This window comes from Sciurus carolinensis, chromosome 10, assembly GCF_902686445.1.
Source record: "Sciurus carolinensis chromosome 10, mSciCar1.2, whole genome shotgun sequence".
NCBI lineage: Eukaryota > Metazoa > Chordata > Mammalia > Rodentia > Sciuridae > Sciurus > Sciurus carolinensis.
Window position 1 is genome coordinate 80,661,309 of NC_062222.1, and position 20,542 is coordinate 80,681,850.

Consider the following 20,542-nt stretch of genomic DNA (forward strand, 5'->3'; position numbering starts at 1 on the left):
AACATAGCACAGAAACACCTTTACCCTTTGGTTATTTTTGAAGGCAAACAATTTAATAATAAAGTAAATTGGATTCTCCTTTCTGTCCTTGAAAGCTGTATTCCAGAATTATTGAAAGCTGTGTTCCAGAATTATTTGGTGCACAACCACCAGATTCCACCTTTTCTTCTAACGAGGTGTGATAAAGTAGGGATAGGGCTTGAGGAGTCAGAAGCAAAAATCATTCTACTTGTTTTCATAGATCCAACCAAAACTTAAGAGAATAATAAAGTAAATAAATAAAATTTAAAAATGCAAAAAAAATGAACAAATGAAAGAAGGGATAAATAAAATACAAGTGAAATTTCTAAAGTAGATTTTGATAAGCCAAAATTCCAATAAATTATTGAAGACAATGCTTGCTGAAACCTAAGACACTAGCTTTAGGACTTCGATAGACAATCAGGACTCTTGAAATTGCCTGCATATGTAATGGAGAGGCTTGTTAATTGTCAAATGCCTGAGGTTTTACTCAGTGATCCTTGGCTCTGGTCTCCCCATGACACTAGCAACTGAAATGAGGGAAGTTAGAGTTCCATAACACGTTTGAGTCTCCATCAGAGGGTTTCAAGGTTTGAGGGCTGCGCACAGGCGGTCAGCGCCTTACACCCCTCCACGTGGTTCTCTCACATCTCCCTACCTACATTGTTTACTCCTCCAGGAGAGGGAAATGAACAGTCAGGTGCGACCCAGCAGGGGGAGTGGGTGAGCTGGCCTGAGGGCCGCCGAGTGTCCTTGGGTGTGGGTATGGGTGTGGGGCAATTTGGGTGGGAGCATCGTGGACGCTACCACCACTAAGTTCTGCGCCTTTTTGGTGGGGTGTGTGCAGGAGTGAGGATAAATAGGAGGCTCCCTCCTCTCCCGACAGTCACAGAGCCGGCCGGCCTTCCTCCCTGGGTGTTTCCTTGCCCTGTAGCCAGGGTGCCAGCCAGAGGAGTAGTTTCGTTTCCTCCTGCTTCCAGGATTAGTTTCCAAGCACCCTCTTGGGCGCCCGGGTCCTGGGAAGGGGGCGAAGAAGGAGGAGGGAGACTCGTCTAGGGGCTGCCCGGCCCCGCAGAGCGGGGTTGATGGACCGGGCCGCCCCGGGCAGCGGCGCCAGCTCCCTGCCACTGCTCCTGGCCCTTACCCTGGGTAAGTGGCCACGCTGGGCACTGGAGTCCAGGAGGAAAGACCGGGGCTGGAGTTGCGGGGAGGGCGAACCCTGAATCGCGCAGGCATCTGGGCACGAGGGCGCTCTCGGGCTGGCAGTCGCGGGTTAGAGAACTTTAATGACTGTGGAGAGGACGAAGTTGAGGATTCGGCAATTGGGCACTTAGGGTTGCACCTGTTGGAGGCTGTCCCTAGGTGTGGAGGGAGGCCCGAAGACGGAAGAGATCCCGCGGGCCGCGCTGCTGGTGCTACGCTCAGGTCGCCAACTGGAGCAATGCTTAGAACAGAGGGCCCTGCGGCGCCGGGGTGGGGGGTGCCCTAGGGACTCCGGGGACGCAGTGCCCGCGAGTGCGGAGCAGTGGGAGGAAATCTCACTAAAGAAGGAGAATGAGCGTCTGGACCCAGAAGGGTACCCGCAGGAGACCCAAGAAGGAAATTCAGTGACCTAGGATGCTGGCGGGGAACGTGGAGCAACGCGGTGGAGAGCAATTTCTCTGTCTCTGTGCCTCCCCCAACAAGTGTGTGTGTGTGCCTCCCCCAACCGTGTGTGTGTGTGTGTGTGTGTGTGTGTGTGTGTGTGTGTGTCTGGCCCTGTGAGAAAGAAAGGGGACGGCTCCTGGAGAAATTAGTCATGATCTAAGAATTAATTAATCTGCCTATTTTTGCCGGGGCAGCTGGAAGGAGCTAGGAAAGAAAAGACACCTTCTGGGACCTGATTCTCCTGTTGCTGATAGGGAAGAAAGGAAAGGGAAATGACATTTTATTGAGGAAACCTTCCATGAAATACACAAACACTTCGCTTGTAATCTGCTATTTCCTATTTTAAGGCGAAATTGCCGGAGGGAAACCTTTTCTTCATTTGGAAAAAAAAGTTGTTACTTTAAAGCCCACTGCACATAAATCACCTGGGTGAGGGAAGAGGACAGGTGGGAGGAACAGGTGCCTGGAACGCTCTGGAACCATCCCTGCTGCCTTAGAAGTCAGTGCCTAGAGGGAAAGCTGGAACTTCAAATGGCTGGAAGCAAGGCTGTCCTGGCCTCTAGAGTAGAAGAGGAGGACATCATTTAGGTGGAAAGAGTCTACCTCCTGGAAACTATTCCCTTGCACTATGGTTATTTTGGGTGCCAGAAGGGAAGAAACCCTAGTGATATTTTCTAGTCTTCATGGAGTCTATGGGCACCTGGGGTGGGGCATGGGGAGAAGTTCCCATATTCAACCCTGGAAAGGGACACCACATGTGGGAAAAAAAAAATGGTGGAATTTTTTCTTGTGGAGGAAAAAGAGATGTAATCTAAGTGAAAGTTTTCATTTTGCACTATCCTTGGAGTGAGAAGGGTGGCTTAAAGGGGGCCATGAACTTGGTTGGAAGTGGATCAGACATAGGTTCATGGTTTGAGAGAAGGGATGGAATTAATAAACCCTGCAGAGGGAGAAGTGTGTATTAATGTAGTGCAGAGTGATGTGGGGCATCAAGAAAAGTGATGCACCTGAGATTTAGGATGTTGGCTAGTATCACTGGGATGTAGCTGGCACTGTCCTCCTCTGCCTTGTCTGCACAGTCCAACAGTCTAGGTACTCACTCAGTTTCTGCTATAGTCAGTAAGATGCTAAAGTATGTAGGAATGGGGATGAGAAGAGTATTAGAGAGATTCCTAAGCCACAGTTCTTGCCCTAAAAAGAACACTGGGGAATGCAAGGCTGCCAATACAAAACATTTAGAGAAAAACTTATAAAATCAAAGAAGGGAGAGCTCTGTAGTGAGAGATGGAGTAGTGGGGAGAAACTGTTTAGGGACCTGAATAGGTAATGGGTAGGATTTCAAATGGCAGAGAAGAAAGTGGAAAATAGATAAGGGATAAAGCATTTAGTAAAGGTTGATAATGGGATTGAGAATGCTCTACTGGAAAAACAAGCAACAGCTTGTCAGACAGTAAAATTTATAAAATGAAGACAGATTATGAAGAATTAAAAAAAGCTTAAAATATTTGGACACAAATCAATTAGCAGTTAAATGCACTCCATCAGAAGTCTTGGATGAAGGAGGTATATGGTGTGAACAATGATTTAGGAGATGAATCTGGCAGTGGGTGCACTGTGGGAAGAGAGGAGAAAGATTGCAGTCAGAAGGTCTGATGGTTTTATATGCATGATCCAGACATGAGCTAATTAGAGCCCAAATTAGGGTGCTGGGCCATTAGAAATGCCAGGGTAGAAATAACTGTTCAGTGTTGATGGACATTCTCCCCATTTTACTGCCACACAGTGCTTTGACCTTTTTCTCAAAACTTGTCAAAACAGTCAGACTTTTTACACTCAGGGTAACCTAACCGTACAATCACCTTGCTGAATAATTGACTTAGGAAATTGAATTCTGCCTGTAGATCCCCTAAGAACTCTCTTTTTTTGCAAAATGCCAAAAGATGTAATTTGTTGGCCTCACTGTTTCCATTAAGTGTTCCTATTTATATCATATACACTTTACTTTTAAGTCCCATTCCTAATTTAAGACACATGTTATTTTATTTACTGTTTGAAAAGAATGTGAGAAATGTGTGTGTGTTTGGGGTGGGGGCAATGGAAAGACCAGAGAGCTGGCGTTGAGCAAACATGAGACCTGGATCTTGCTCTGCTGTTCTGTGACTGAGATATCTGTAAGTCACAACTTTTTGGCATTGTTTTCTGCCTTTGTAAAATGAAGGGATTTCATCAGATGGTGATACACTTTCTTCTGTCATATGCTTTAAAAAAATAAAATAACGTGACAAATTATAGATGACTTATATGTATTATAAGTGCAGATGCTCCTTGAATATACCTGGGACTTAGCAGATGGATCTAGGCAAGGGAGTTTTTATTCTAACTTATGCAAATTGTATACTATTCCCTTTGGGAAATTTAATGAACAGAAAAATAAGGTTGGAGATAGAAAAGAGTCATACCATAGGAAAACTGAATGAATATGGTACATAAAAATTAAAATTAACATAGATATAGATTTCTATTTATATATATAAAATTATGAATATACTTACATATTTGAATCTGTATATATTTTTATAGGTAATTAATATTCTTTATACCATTAATTGGTTTTATTTTACTAAAGCTAAAGGCATTTTCATAGAAATCTTGAACAACTTAATTTTTCAAAAATAGAATTTCTGGAAAGCACTTCCATTTCTCAACTGTATGCTCTTATTTGTTAACAAATCCAGTTATTAATAGGACACTAATTCCATTGATTCAGAGGGAGCTACTGAAGAAGAGATATTGAATACTATGTTTTCAGCTTTGTTATTGTATATAAGAAATAATCCCATTAAGATTATTTTCATCCTAAGCATTATGGGTGATGGGAAGTAGTTTTAATTTGTGCTAGTTATGATTCTTTAAATGACGAAGATGCCAATCCATAACTTCTTCCTTGCCAAAAGAAGGGAACACCCTGTAGTGACTTCATTCTGAGCCATATTTGCATTTGCTGGCTTTTTAAAGACATGCCATGAAAATTGGAGTCTGGTTTCAGTAACTCTTACATTTTGCCAGTTTCACTAAGGGCAGTTTCTGATTTCCCAGTGATCTGTGTTTTTAAAGTTAGTGTTAATGTTAGATAATTTGAATCTCAAATTATTACAAAACATTCTATCCAAACAATGATTGGGATTACCTTCCCAGGTCAGTTGATAAAACACTTTGAATTAAAAGGATACTTAAAGGATAGAACTAATTGTAATAATCTTATATTAAAGTCTATAGTAAACATTAAGTTAGCATAAGATGTGTCTGGTCTTATTATCCTATCTTCATAGCAATGGGTTTCTCTTCATCTGAAAGGGCTTTAGAGGGTGGAAGTGAGATAATGTTTGTACTGCACCTTTTATCATTCATTCAACAGATATTTGTTATCTGTTATAAGCAAAGGCTCTCTTTTTGTCTTGAATACATTTGCATAAAAAGTCATCTTCCAATTTAGGGTATTTAGTCTTCAAAAAGGAATTGCTATGGTTTGACTTGCAATGTTCCCAAAAGGCTCGTGTGCTTAAAGGCTTCATCCCCAATGCAGCAATTTCCAGAGGTAAATCTTTTAGGAAATGATGGGACAATGAGGGCTGTAATCTCATTAGTGGATTAATTCATTGATGAATTACTAATTTGAATGGATTATTCGAAGGTAGTTCCTAGTCGAAGGAAGAGGTCCCTAGGGGCTCGCCCTGGAAATATTTATCTTGTTCCTGGTCTCTTCCTCTCTGTCTGTGTTAATACTCCTGGCTGCATGAGCTGAGCAGCTTTCCTCTTCCATGAACTTCCTCCAAGATGTTCTGCCTCACCTCAGGACCAAAGGAATGAAGCCAGAGGGTCATGGACTGAAATAATGAGCCAAAGTAAACTTTTCCTCCTTAAGTTGTTAATGTCAGGTATTATGGTCACAGAGAAACTAACACTTGGGAAAAAAGGCAAGAGCCTTTTTTGGAATATTATAGGTTTTGACTTATACCTCTAAGATTTGCAAGTCAGACACTGATCTGGCAAGTATTTAATACCACCATTCATTTACACAAGTTAAAATTATTCTAAAGTTACCCATTAAGGCAAGTGCTGAATCTTCAAATGGAGTAGTCCCCAACATCCTTTGAATGAGCAACTGTCCATGTTTCTTATGGAGAACTTAATGCACAACCAAGTTGTGGAGTGCTAAAGTTCTACAGTGATTAACCATCACACAGTGAGTTGATTTCCTCATTCTTTTATACTGTCCCCCCAGCTAAACTCACCCTGTATGTAATAATAACAGTCATGCTTTTAGTGTTTGCCATATACCCAGGTTTTGATCCTTTAAGCCTTTCTCAGTCTGGTGTTCACGAGATTTTTAAACCATATACTTATTTTGAGTGACTCTTAGTTGTCCCAAGGAGGATACATAGCTAATCTTATTCTAGATGCACAGGAAAGAAGTTAAATCATCAGATACAATGAATGCTTTAGAACATTCAGAATTAATTCTCTCTCAGAGAACTGGGTACAGGAAGGTCAGATTTTCTCTAACACTCACTACATTTCTAGAAGGTAGATGCTATTACCAATGACCCAACTTTACAGATGTGGAAACTCACACTCTGAGAAATTAAGTGACTTTCTAAAATATACCATAATGCTGGAACTCAAATTCTGATCTATATGATTTCAAGCATTGAATTCTCAGCCCTGCCCTCTGCTACCTTGAAGTATAATGCACATATTTTTAGTGCTTCTTAAGCTAAGATCCCAGTTTATACTAGACCTGCAAAGAATCCATAGGCTAGTTGGTCAGGAATACTCTCAAGTCAAATTTAAGAGGAAAACAATCTGATTAAAATGGGTGTTCTTTTTACAGATAAATATGCTGACATTCACAGGCATATTTGTGTCTTAACAAAAAAGGAATCTCAGTAGCTCAGATGAATCCGTAATTGTGAGCATATAAAGGAAGAGGAGAGACTGGTTTGGATGGTTGGGGAGAGATAGGGTATTTAATCTTAACTCAATCAATTAAGCCATTGCCTACTTTGATTATCAGCAAAGTTAAGTAACCATGAAATACTTTCCTTCATTCTTTACATTATTTTCCTGAAGATATGGGATATATTATAGGCTAGTCATTATTTACAAAAGGGGATGTCAGGTATGACAACATTCATAGTTGGTCTTGTTTCAAAGTGCTAAGTTAGCTATATAACAGAAAGAATTATTAACATAACATTTTCCTCTTTGTGAAAAAGGCACGCATTTGTTCATTTGTTTGGACATATTTACTTTGGAGAGATTGTATAAAGAGTATCTGGCAGATAGTAGAAGCACAAAACATATTAGTTAAATGAATGAATGAATGAATTCAAGTGGCTGTTGGTGAATGTGCCCATCCATTTAAAAGGCAGCAAATAAAGCATTTCTATTATGTATTGGCCAAACATTGGCCCATGGTTCAGAGATGTTGTAGAAGGCCATGTTTCTTCATCTCTTGTTACATGGACCTTCCTGCTGGCAGTGCTAGTGATCCATTCACAAAAGGACTTTTTTTTTTTTGCAAGAAGTAAGATTATTTCTTCCATTTCTTAATTCCATATGCTACATACCTCTCACATGTTTGGTTCAAGGGCATACTTTGTTGGTAAAAATGCAGGCTTTTAAAATGAGTGTTTGGGGGTTGAGGATATGGCTCAGTGTTTAACATATGAAAGGTCCTGAGTTCAGTCCAAGACCCAATAATTTCTTTATTAAAATAAATAAATAAGACAAAATAAGTATTTAAGTGAAGAAGAGAAGGACAGTGGACTCGGTACTTTTCAATGGTTTGTTAAAAATGTTCTATGAATTCTGTGAGATGTCAGGTGATTTTCTCTCTTGCTTGATTAGGACTTTTTAGACACATGTTTTTCCTTAGTGGTGAGTAATCAAGTTGTTATATTCATAGATTTCTGTTTAGTATTAAATAGAAAATAACTTTTGGTGGTTCCTGTAGAAGTTGAATTAGATATGCTTTGGAGACCAACTTGATGTGTGATTTGTCAGTGTTGAATTTCTAACTTATTTTACGTTGTATATGAAGTTTTCATATCCATCAATTGTCTGGGTTTCCTAATGGTTAGATGTAAGCACATGACATACAAATCCTTGTTTTCTACTCTTTGGAGTGAGCTGCATGGTCCAGGCCTCTCTAGACTAGGAAATGACCACTTGCCTTTGCCTTCTAGTGCAGAAAGCCCAATAGCAAGGCCAGGAAAATGCCATCAGAGCTGAATGAATCACTTTTAGGAGATCTGCACCTGTCTTGTTCGTGACCACCTTCCTATTGCAGTGTCACTTGGGTTCTGGCATCTCCTAGGAAGACTGACGCAGTATGTTGCTCTTCACTTAGATATGTACTTGAACTTCACTATGAAATCCCAACACTACATTCTGGGGGACGTTTAGAATTGAAAAAAAATGTTTTAACCCTATTATCTCACTTGATCTGAATAACAAAAATAATAGCTCAGCTGTTATGTACTGTGAGGGCTAGGCATTGTTCTAAGATCTTAATAGTCCATTTCATTCACATAATAATGATATTATGCAAGATGGATAAAGTTGTCCAGAGGAACTAAATATCATTATTATTCCTATTTATATAGGAAGATATGAGGCAAAGGGGTTATGTAAATAGTACAAGGTTCTGGCTTGATGATTATTAACTCTAATTGCGAGATGAGTGCCTGGATCATAACAGATAAACATTCATTGCTGAATGTGGTAGATAGGGAGAGATTGGCCACTAAAACTCAGGGATATTACATTATATTTAAGTGGAAAACCCAACACTGGAAACCAGTTCTCTGACTTATTTAAAAGCCATTTTAAGTACATCCTAGCTGTTGCCTACACCCTTTTCTTTCCTACTGCCCACTGTATATCTGGGGCTTCTCTGGCTCTGATTCTCTCATATATTTGGACCCCTGGCTCTTCATTCCACCTAAGAAATACTCTCTGCTCATGACCCTGACCTGGGACACCCAGTTGATAATATTCACTTGGTATTGAACAGACCAGGTATTTTACTTCATTCTGACCCGTCACTCTGGGCAGCCAACTCCGACTATGTTCTTAAATAAACCTGAACTTGTGTGGCAACTACTGTGCCTTCCTGATCTGCTTCACCATCACAACACTTGGGGAATGCTCCTGTGGGCAGATGGAGCGGGGTGATATTAGTTTATATTCTTCTGGAACGTATATAATGCCTGATACTGAGAATGGGTAAAAGGAGCCTATCCTGAGGCAGGGCAGCATGATAGTGAAGAGGTAGACTCTAAGCTAGACCATGGACATTTGTCAGTGCAGGGACTTGCCAGCTATGAAATCTTGAGCAAGTAACTTAAACCGTCTAGACCTCAGTTCCTCCACCTGTGAAAGCCGACATTAATAAAACCAAAGCTATTATGTGGATTAAATGTATTACTGTATAAAGCATTTAAAATGTGCCTGGAACAGAGCAAGCTTCAGATAACCAAGGACTATTATAGTAGAAAACAAGAAAGTGCAGTAGAAATCATTAATTATGATAAATATTTTAAATTTTTTGATATTTTGATTATGGGCTTTTCCTCAATGTAATCTGAGTCTACTCATGGATGGACAAAGTTTCTCTTACTTTATGTCTAGAATTTCTACTCCTACTAGTTATGAAATAGGAAATAGATAAAAATTCTCAAGCGTCTCATTTTAACTGGTTTTGTTAAAAAGGAACAGATATGAAAAATAAAACTGCAAAATTAAAATGCATATCTACTTTCTAAAAATTAATATCTTTATAGATTCGTCTTCACTTGCAAATTTTGATCCTAATTTTATGCAACAAAGAGTTTTATGCTACTTGCCTGACATGAATATTGAACACAAAAGTCAGATTATAGTGGCAGAGTAAAATGAAATATTTAAAAAGTGATTTTAATATTTGAGGTAATCCCATCAAAGTGGGGTTGTCTCATTTATTTTATAGAAATAATTACCTCAATTAAAAAGAAATGAAACCGATGTTTGGAAAGAATGGATAATGATGTAATGTAAAAATCAGAAAAATGTAAAATAAATTATTTTAGATATTTTTTGGGACAAAATGATTTTTTCAAATTTTTAAGAGCAAACTGCCATGTGTCAATATTAAATTGTTTCACAATATTGACTTGTAACATGGAGATAGTTACTTAACCTTTCTATGCCTCATTCTCTTACCTATAGAATAATAGTAATGGTAAATGTCATCTAGAGACTTAGAATTGTCTTGAGGGTAAAATGAGATAATGCAGGAAAAGATTTCGGTGCCACAATTGGCAATTAAATACTCAGCATAATATTAATATTTTTGAACTTGTGAATATTAAATTTTGAATATGCATATAATGTTTAAATTATTTCATAGGTAGGATCCAAAAAGGAGAAATAGAAATGGTGTCTTCATTAAGCCAATTGGAGTATTAGAGTTTGTACTTTGATCAAAGAAAAATATTCACTGCCAGAGGCAAGCAAAGATAAAATAGCAGGAATCTGCTTCCCATGACCATATTTTCAGAATTGCTTTGAACCTTCTGTTAGAATATCAGCTCCATCATGGCAGGCGTGTTGTCTGTTCTGTTTAGTTATATCTCAGTACCCAGAGAACTGCCCACATATAACAGACACTCAATAACTATTAGTTGAATGAATAAATCTTAGTGGGAATAGTGCAGGAAGTCCTCCTGGACCAGTAGCTTCTCATAGTGTACCACAAAGAACTTGATGTACTTTTTGCAGTTTACACACACACACACACACACACACACACACACACACACAATGTCCTAGCTTCAATAACCAAAAAACTGAGAACTCATAACCTTCTCCCACAACTTTGTATTCCATCGTTTATGTCTTCAGATTAGTTAATGATGACTTATTTTTGTTAGATAGTTCTTTACCAAGATGCAGCTGAATGTGGGTTGCCCAGTAGACCAGATAGAAAAAGATTTGTTCATGAAATTTAAGTGTTGACTACCAGCATCAGGAAAACATTAACTCATCCAAAAATGTGACTTTCTTGATCATGGCTTAGTAGAGTTGGGCATAGTATTATTGTTATTTCTAAAACATGGAAAAGATCTAAATATTTTTATTCTCTAAGTTTTTAATTTTAAAGTGTGCATAATACTATTTTGAAGTATGTCTAAAACAGTAAAGAAATAATCAAAATAGTCTAATTATAAACCATTGTCTTTCTAAAAAAGGGTTTATCATACCCTGGGTAAAAATATTCATCACAAAAGAAACATTGTAGAATTTCAATCCTTAGCAAAGTTTAAATTACATAGCACAAATTAAATATGATCTCATAGAAGGAAAATTTATTAAGGGCTGGGGTGATTGGGAAAATTCACTAACAAAGTAGTGACTTGAGTTAATTCTTCCATGTTAGTGGTGGAAGAAAACATGGGAGAAGGATTAGAAGGTGGAAAAATTAATAGTTATTATCCTGGTGTTACAGAAAGTGAGGAAATCCAAATGCCTAGAACAAAGAATCACCTTTTTGTGGTGCTGAGGGAAATACTGACAGATAAGGACAAGGTTCCCAAAATAAAGGCATTTGTAAGGATCCTAAATTCTTGATACAATCAGTGCCAACTCTAGGATTTCCTTGGATCAGAGTCAATGATTTGGTAATAAATTCATACTTTCCATGATGAATTAAGACTTTATCTTGAAATATTCTATGGTTTATTACCTGAGAAATTTGTTCAAATATTGTGGAAATATCCAGACTGCCTTTGACCTTATTCTCTATAATGTAGAGAAAAGCTGACCCCATCTTTTGCCTAATGTCCAGATGACTGGTCTGCTTCATGGTCCTTTTTTCTAGTCCCTAACCATGCATTTGCGAGGCTTTCTAAGATCCAGAGCAGGATGAAGCTCTGGATCTATCTTAGAATAGAATAGAGCCTGTAAAAGAGACAAACCTTTTTTTGTCATTTTTAGTGACAAAAATAAAAATGATTAAAATTTGTAATGATTAAAACTTTAATAACCAATTAAGAGAATTGACTCATTGCCAAACAACATTTAGAAGAAACCAGAACTGAAGGCACTTCTTTCTTTTCCTCCCCAAACTCTACCATATTCTGTGCAAGCTCCATTCTGTAACATTAGGTACACATTTTTGTCACTAGCTCATATCAGAGAGCCTCCTTGGGAATGGAATAATAATAATAATGGGAAGTTATTTTGATATTTTCAAGAGGGCAGCAACACATCAAATGCAGTGTTAAGATAGTTCTTAGTGTACAGAATGGGTCAGATGAGAAAAAATTAACTGGAGGCAAGTAAAGAGGAAGTGACATACTGAACCTGGCACTTCTGAATTGAGAGAAAGGAGCAAATTTAATGAATATATCAAAGCAGGAATTTGTAAAATATAAGGATAAGTTGAGTGTTGGTAAGGAAGGGGAAAGAATTAAAATGGTCTCCAAGACTACCAATATCAGTTGGAAAATGATTTTATGGTACCATATTTGAGAAAGAACTACTTTTATTGTGGGGATGTGAACTGTTTTGAGACAAATACCCTATGCACTTTTGGAAATATGGAAGTTGACTTCAAGTGGAAGCCAGATGTGTATATTTTCCCAAGGAATATAAAAAGTACAACTGCTTTTGAGACAAATACCCTATGAACTTTTGGAAATCTGGAAGTTGACTTCAAGTGGAAGCCAAATGTGTTTATTTTCCCAGGGAATATAAAATGTAGAGATTATCATGGCTCTTCCCAGATCTATAGTTTAATATGACCCTAGGAATAGACATTTTAAAAATGAAGAAGAAACAAATTTTCCTATGGAATAATTATACATATTTTATGTAGATACTCATCCCTCTAGGAAGTGGAGCTTAGTATCTTCACCATTAGAGTGTAGGTTGTAGTTAGAGTCCTGCTTTCAAAGTATGGAGGATGATGTCACAAATGACATAGTTTCCTTTTTTTTAAAGACTAAATAATATTCCTTTGTATGCATACATTTCTTTATTCATATGTATGTTGATGGACATTTACCTTGTCTGTACTTTTGCTATTATAAATAAAAGCTACAATGAACATAGGAGATCCTGATCCCAGCAGTGAGATACTGTACTTATAGGAAGACCCTCAAATAGTCAAACTCAGAGAAGCAGAGGACAGAATGGTGATTTTACAAGACTGAGGAGAAAGGAAAGTAATGAAATATTGGTGAAAGGATATAAAGATTCATTTATGAAAGATGAATAAATTGTAGAGATCTACTATACTACCTATGCTTGATAATATTTCATTTTAGATTTAAAATTTTGCTTAGGAAGTAGATCTTATGTTAAATGTTCTTACACACACACACACACACACACACACAGACACAAACACACACACAAAATAATGAGAGGGGAAATATGGTAATGTTAGAGTGGAGAAATCTTTCAATCACTACTTTAATCAAGTGATCAAGGTTAACATCACCAATGATGTTGTGAAGATATCATGTATCCCCTCCCTTATTATGTAATGAGAATATTTCATCATGATATTCTTTCCAAAAATCCATAATCCCAGTCCAGTTATTAGAAATACATCAAGCAAACTAAAAGGACAATCTATGAAATACCTGAATAGTAGTCTTCAAATATCAATGAGGTCATGAAAATCAAGGAAAAACTAAGAAATTGTCAAAGACCAGAGAAGATTAAAGGCTTTGACACAGAAAAAGGAGATTAGTGGAAAAACTGGTGAAATTAGAATAAAGTCTTGAGTTTAGTAAATAGTAATGTACCCATGTTATTTTCTTAGTTTTGATAAATGTACTACAGTGATGTAAGTTGATAACATTAGAGGAAGTTGAAAATGAGTAGATAGGAATGATATGTATTTGCATTTTTTATGAATATGAAATTACTCTAAGATAAAAAAAAATTCATTTCCAAAAAAGACTCTAGGGGAAATTCTAATTACTAGCCAGTTTGAATAATCACCTGTTTAGAAAGTAGAGCTATAAATATAAATGAATTGGTCAGTTTATTATTATCCAGTTATTATTCTGGACCTGGCACAGTTCCTGGAACACAATAAATCCTCAGTAAATATTTATTCAAATATTAATTCCCTGGGCATTTTGTATAACATTGTAAAAAAGAAGAACAATTACAAGTATCGAGGCAGAAGGTAGTATGAGTGTGGCCAGGGGCTGGGCAGAGTCGTCTATGGGGAGTGAATGTTTGATGTGTGTAGTTTTCCCCTTCCAAATTGAAAATCATTCTGGAGATAGATGGTAGTGATGGTTGCACTACTGTGTGAATGTACTTAATGGCACTGAACTGTAGACTTTAAAATTGATAAGATGGTAAATTTTCTATTATGTTTATTTTTCCAAAAATTTAAAAATTGGGAGAAAGGAAACCTGAAGTGAAGTATTGGTAGCACTTGTATTTATGGTGTGGGAGTCAGAAAAACCTGGCACAGATGAGTGAAAAGGGACTTAGGAAACCAAGAGTGGGGCAGATTTTGGATGGAAAGTTTGGAAGGGTCAACCATATTAAATACTGCAGATGTGAAGGAGACTGAGGCTCAAGAAGAGGTTGCTGGTGAGTGGGTTATGAAGAAATCACTGGTGCCCTTGAAAGATAAGGGACGAGAGACTGGTGATAACTGAAGAAACCAAACACACACACACATGTAACAGAGAGGAAAGAGAGTTTAGGGTGGTGGGTGGAAAAGATAAATTTTAGTTAATGAGATCCAACTATACACGTTTGAAAAGTTTTTCAATAAATATTTCTCTGTATAATTCAGAAAGCACAACTTGTGTTAATCAACAAAAATTCCAGGAAAACAGGCAGCTCTCACATTAATTTGGGAGGAAGTTTTTCCCAAATGAAAATTTGAAGGCAATAGGCTCAGCTGCCTTCCCATGGGATATGGTGAGCTTTCCATGCCTGGTCTTTATGGGGATTATGTAGAGGGAATTCCTAGGTGAGGCAGGAGGTAGACAAAATGACTTTTAATTTTGTTATGTCTTCAGGAATGTAGCATGATATTATTGCACTTTGAGATGTTTTGGAAGTTGGACAATAGAGTTTCAATAAAACTGTTGGTAGACTTCACTGAAAGAACAGAACAGGCAGGATCCTTGGAAATACAGAAGGCAAATAATGAAGAGATTTGAAAAAAAAAAGTGACTTGATTGTATCCCCTACCAGTCCTCATCTTGGAATATAGTATAGATTGCATCCCCCAGTCTTGATTTTTACCTTGAAGACACTGCATACTTTATATTTTACCATCCACTTGGATAATACTTATCAACAGGATCTTATCATGAAGGAAAAATAGCACAATTATAATTAATAAATTACGTTGACAAAAATTTCAGATATTTTAATATCAGAAGACAACTATTTCTAACATTGTCATCCAGTGGTAGAATACTTCTGTGAGAAAAATCTCTAGTCATTTTTTAGGTAAATGACAAACATTCTGTAATGGGGGGTAAGAAGAGTGAGTAATTTTGATCTAAATGTGAGATGAGACCACATGCACAATAATAAACTTCACTTCCTGTTTGACTTTGCAGAAGCCCAACAAAAGAGAGGTGCCTTGTTCTTTCTCACTGGTTTCTATCCAACAGCAGTCACCACTATGAAGTACTTATTGAGTAGTTTTCCAGCCTAGTCAGATTCTTAATTGGGAATCTGTCTTTCAGATGTGGTGAGCAGGCTTATGAAGCTTCAACTGGAAATATGTGCTGTGACACTTTCTTAATGAGTCTTATTTTTGTAGGTCACACAAGAAATCAATTGAATTATTTCACAGTCACACCATAGACATCAAGAAGGCCTTCTTAGTTCTTCTTTGTATAATTCTTCACTCCAGCCTGATATCTTTGCTCATTGTCTCTCAAGTATTCCAAGATCATTTCAATGGCAATGCCTTTGGTCCAGTTCAGTTTCTACTTTTTGATGGAAGTTTTCTTTATGATTTCTCCAGCTTAACACGTTGCCTCTCTTGGAATTCCAATAGAATTTATTTTCTATGCATCTGTCACTTAAAATATACTGTCTAATATTCTTTCTTTAATTTTTTGTCTTTGCAAATAGTTTTATTGATTAATGGATTAATGTTAAATTGGGTTGGGTTACTCTAATTCAATTAAAGGGCATAAATTCCGGGGCCTTTTCAGGTTGGGTAAGCAACCATTCTGAAACCCTGTCTTTTTTTCTTTACCATTATTAAAGTTTGATGACTGTTTCCTCATGGGTCAGAGACTGTGTTATCACAGGATCCAGAGGCCAACTCCACAATTCCTTCTCACTTTGCACATGGATAATCCCCCTTAAAAACAAATCATCCTCTTTCCTTGGTTCCTTTGCCTCCTCTCTTTGAACTATTGTGAAAATTCAGCGAGCTCAGAGCTTTTTATTTAAAGTGCTACAATGTCTAACTTGTCTAGTCTTATCATAAAGAAATAGGAATCAAAGTCAGTTATCAGTTCTGGTTAAATGATGATTTCCAAGAAACTAATTCTAGGTTATTATGGGATTCCCATTCAACTTAGTCATTCTCATCTTGCATTTAATAATGGTAATGCTAGAACAAAAAAAAAATAGGTTGATTAACTGGTAAAGGCATGCTTGCAGAGTTGACAGTTTTCAGATGTACAAGTTAGTTCATATGTAACAGATTGCTAAATTATTTCCCTGTCTGGATTTAAAAACACAAGATTGTAGAGTAATTTTATAAGTTGAATAACAGTGTTATCTATCATTCTTAACCTCTATTAAACATCAGGACATTGTTTTTTTCCATTTGGGGTAGAGTTTAATGTTGGAAAACAGTTCGAAATTTTCTTTTCTCCTTTTGAATGAACAGAAAACTATTTTGCCAAGAAAAAAAATTTTTTTTCACTGCCTTTTTCTCTCCTATCCCAGGTGGCCCTGATAATTCCAAAAGCTGTCTTTTAGTATGATAGAACAGGAAATTCTCTGGGTGATGTGACTTGAGAGAACTTGGAAAATCCCTCTTTGTCCTGGAACTTTTTTCTGACGCCCCAATTCCACATTGTATTGGGACACAAATAATGTGGCCTTCGACTGCTCCTTAGCCTGTTGGTCAGCCCTCTGCCCACACCCTATGGGCCCTGGATAAAGCACCACATCCCAAGGCATGAGTTCTGGCCTCCCATTCACCAAAGAGACAGAATTAGGGAAGCTGGCATCCTGAGGGATTGATTTTGTCTAGTGAGAAATTCTTGACGATAGTGACTGGATCGGGTGCATTTCTCCTTCTGTAACTATTCAAGATGAAGTTCCTTTTTAAACCCATTTATGTGACCCATACATGAATGAACAGGCCATCTGGGCACATTTCAGTGTCACTGTGGCTCACTTTGGAGCTGTGCCCGGTATGAGAAGTCCACACATTTTATTGCTTTGCCCCTCTCTTTGCTTCATTTCCTTTTCTCTCTTTTTTCTCAAGCCCTGAGATTGTACCTCTCAAATACAGTGAAAACCTATTCATCTATGTCTCAGTCTCTACTTCCCCAAAGGCCCAGGTTGAGACACTTTAGATGCTAGAATAGTTCTTTGGAGTGAAGTAATTTCTCTCCTGTGACTCTGCTTTAAATACATTAAAAAAGGAAAAAGGTCTTAAAGAATAATGTTTTCTTTCAGCACTATTAGAGCAGAATGAGGATATTGGTTTATCAGAGAGCAAAGAACAACAAAAAGGTATAAAAGGAGTTAACAAACAAGAATACTGATGTCAAACTTCAGCCACTGCACTTTAAAATTTTTTTTTTAGTCTCAGCCAACCACAAGCCACAAATAATTAAATATCATTTCCACACCCTATTTTCTTTTCCCAGTTCCACATTATATGTGTCCTCTTTGGGGACTTGGAAAATACTCCCATGGAGTATGTACACTTGAGATTGTTTTTCTTTTGACAGTGAGTATGCAATGGGAAATCTCCAAATGCTTATAATTTTTCATCCTAGCATCGATTTTAAATTCAAAAATTCAATTAACTATTTTTTGGAAATGAGATGACTTAATAATCCACTTGGTTGTTAGGTAGTATGGTCTCAAGTCTGACTTTATCAACTATATTTGTATCATTGAATCACTTAACCAACCAACTGCATCACCAAGCCCAAATGACATGAATGGCTTGCTGAATCACAGACAGAACTGTACTGAGAATACAAAGAGCCACACATGTAGAAGATGCCATATTTCCATTAATCAGCTGAGGAATTTTAACCTCTTTAAAAACCACTAGGGAGAAACAGCCTGTGGAGAGACCAAAATACAGTTTTGTCTCATTAAGTACATTCATATATTCATAAAAGCACACTGCAGAAATGTAGTGGGGGTATATATATATATATGCACATACATTTAGCTTTTGTAGTTAGTGTCACAACCATATACACAAGTCAAACTTTACTCTAAATGTAGATATTTGTCAGTATTCATTTATGAGAGTGAGGACCTAGTCTTTACCAGAATAATTATAATTCCCCTTCTTTTACTTCCTCCGCAAAATATTACCTATGAAGTTCAAAAATTCTTAATTTCCTTCCCCTGCTTGCCTGTCTTTAGGCACATAGTTAAATCTTTACCACTTCCATGTGGGTATGATGGGCCTCAGTTTACAGAAGGAAACTCTGAAGCTCTGGAGGATTTAATAACCATCAAAATCATAAATCTAACAATTAAAATGCATACCTAGGATTCAAATCCAGCTCCGTTGAACTCCAAAGCTGTTCATTTCCTGTTCCTCAACTCCACTTCCTTTTAATATAAATGAAATTCTAGGGATTTGACTGTGTAATATTCTTTCAACTTCTGTTTGAACTAATAGATTGATTAATTCTCATTTGGGCTCCTTTGGTCTACAGCTGACTTTTCCAGTAGATCCTGGTGTGTGATTCAAATAGTGAAATTGATATGGTGACAAGAAATCATTGGATTTGGTATACATGAGTAGAAGTTTTCAATGTACCTAAGATGTCCTAAATCATGAAAATAGAAACCAATGCACATTTTGTGATCCTGTTACACTTATTTTTAAAATACAAAATGTACTTGGCTTTAAAACTGGAAAATTCAGCTCAGGGATGAGGCAAATACAACATACATGACTGTTTAAGTTGGTCACATATGATCTTTTTAAATAGTTGACCCAGCTGGTGCACTACTTACCTCAGCATTAGCAGTGGCTTTGAGACTGCATGTCATGTGCCTTGTCAGGCTGCCCCTGTTTGAATGCTAGTATTGTTCCCACTGACTTCACTCCCCATGCTGACTGACGGGGATAATACTTTTAATACACTCTGTAATTTTTAACTTGAAAATCTCACAGTGCATAAAAGTAAATGGAGCTTTGACTCACTGGAGTAGAGGTGGATTTCTTTCTCATTTTTCTTTAATTTTACGAGTGGAGTTGATATTTTAAAACTAGTCCTAGAAATAAGGACTCAACTTGTAGTCACTTAGCCAGCATAGCTAATAATATTATTTTGTCTAATCCTAGTTTTATTGCTTTAACACATTTGAGAAATTCTGCAGACCATGGGAAGCAGGGAGGTATGGATGAAAGCAGAGAAGTATAAAATCATTGGCTCAGGTGAAAACCAAACATGAAAAAAAGCAAGCAACAAAGAAAACAAATTAATACATTGCTTACCAGCAGAACAAGAAATTTAAAAACTTCATTTTATGATAAGCAGAATAAACCCTAATATTTAAAGTGACAGCGTGAAGGGCTGATGCACTCTGGGGCTACCTTACTGCATGTGTGTGGCTGAGAGCTCCACTTCATTCTGTCTTTGCTGGGACCACGTGGGAGGCACTTTATTTCAGTGCAGCATTTAAGGAGGATGGAGGAGCTTTTGAGGGGTCTTGGTGATGTCCAGCAAAATACGACTGAAGAACCAGCATGTTTAACCTGAAGAAGGGAAATCCATTTATGGAAACTTGATAGCTGACTTCTAATAAATGAGGATCTGTTATGGGAAAGAGAGGTCAGACTTATTTTAGGTGATTTCAAACAGGAAAACCCTAGCTCAACATATAGAAGCACTGACAGAGCTTTGGAAATAGGTACTTAATATATTTTTGAAAAAATGAATGGGTGTGATTGAAAACATGGACAAATGATCTCCCTGAAGTGGCATGCTGTGGAAGTGACTGAAGTCTCTTTATTGAAATTTAAATGTGGAATTGATGAATTCTTCCAGGGAGGTGAATTTCTAGGGAGGTAAGAGTTGGTTTGTGGGATATTTGAAAATTCCTAGTCTTACTAATGCTGAAGTTGAATATAATTTGTGACTCTTTATTAGAAATCTTATATTTTCCATAGAAAAGCACATTTTCCCTAGAACACAATTTATGTTTTCCCTGATAAAGATAATAATATTAATAAAGCATGGTCTTTTAAAAAATTCTTATTTCATTGATTTTCATAAACTAGATTCTGGGATGGGCAAGGAACCTGTGATCTTAGGTTTTCTTTAGGAAAAAAGGTCAAGATAGTTTGTTGAGTACTTTAAAGTCATATAGTAGATTAATAATTATTGAGTCTGGTTGATGATCTTTCTATAAGATAGTGGTATTTTTTCCTAAAAAATTTTTTAAAATTTATTTATTTATTTATTTTTATTGTAAACAAATGGAGTACAACTTGTTTCTCTGGTTGTACATTCAAGCATTTGAAGTCTGCACAATTGATTCAGAATAAAGGGATATAGCTATTTCTCTTCTGTACCACTGACTTCTTGTCAAGTATCTC

At 37.1% G+C, this 20,542-nt stretch overlaps 1 protein-coding gene across 1 annotated transcript in view; it reads left to right on the forward strand.

Moving 5' to 3' along the window:
* Positions 1–866: 866 nt before the first annotated feature.
* The window catches only part of Btc (betacellulin), a 49,534-nt gene continuing 29,858 nt past the window's right edge, over positions 867–20,542 (forward strand). Inside the window, exon 1 of the mRNA XM_047566729.1 lies at positions 867–1,170. Coding sequence (XP_047422685.1) covers positions 1,107–1,170 — 64 coding nt within the window. The 5' untranslated portion in view covers positions 867–1,106. The remainder of the gene's footprint in view (positions 1,171–20,542) is intronic.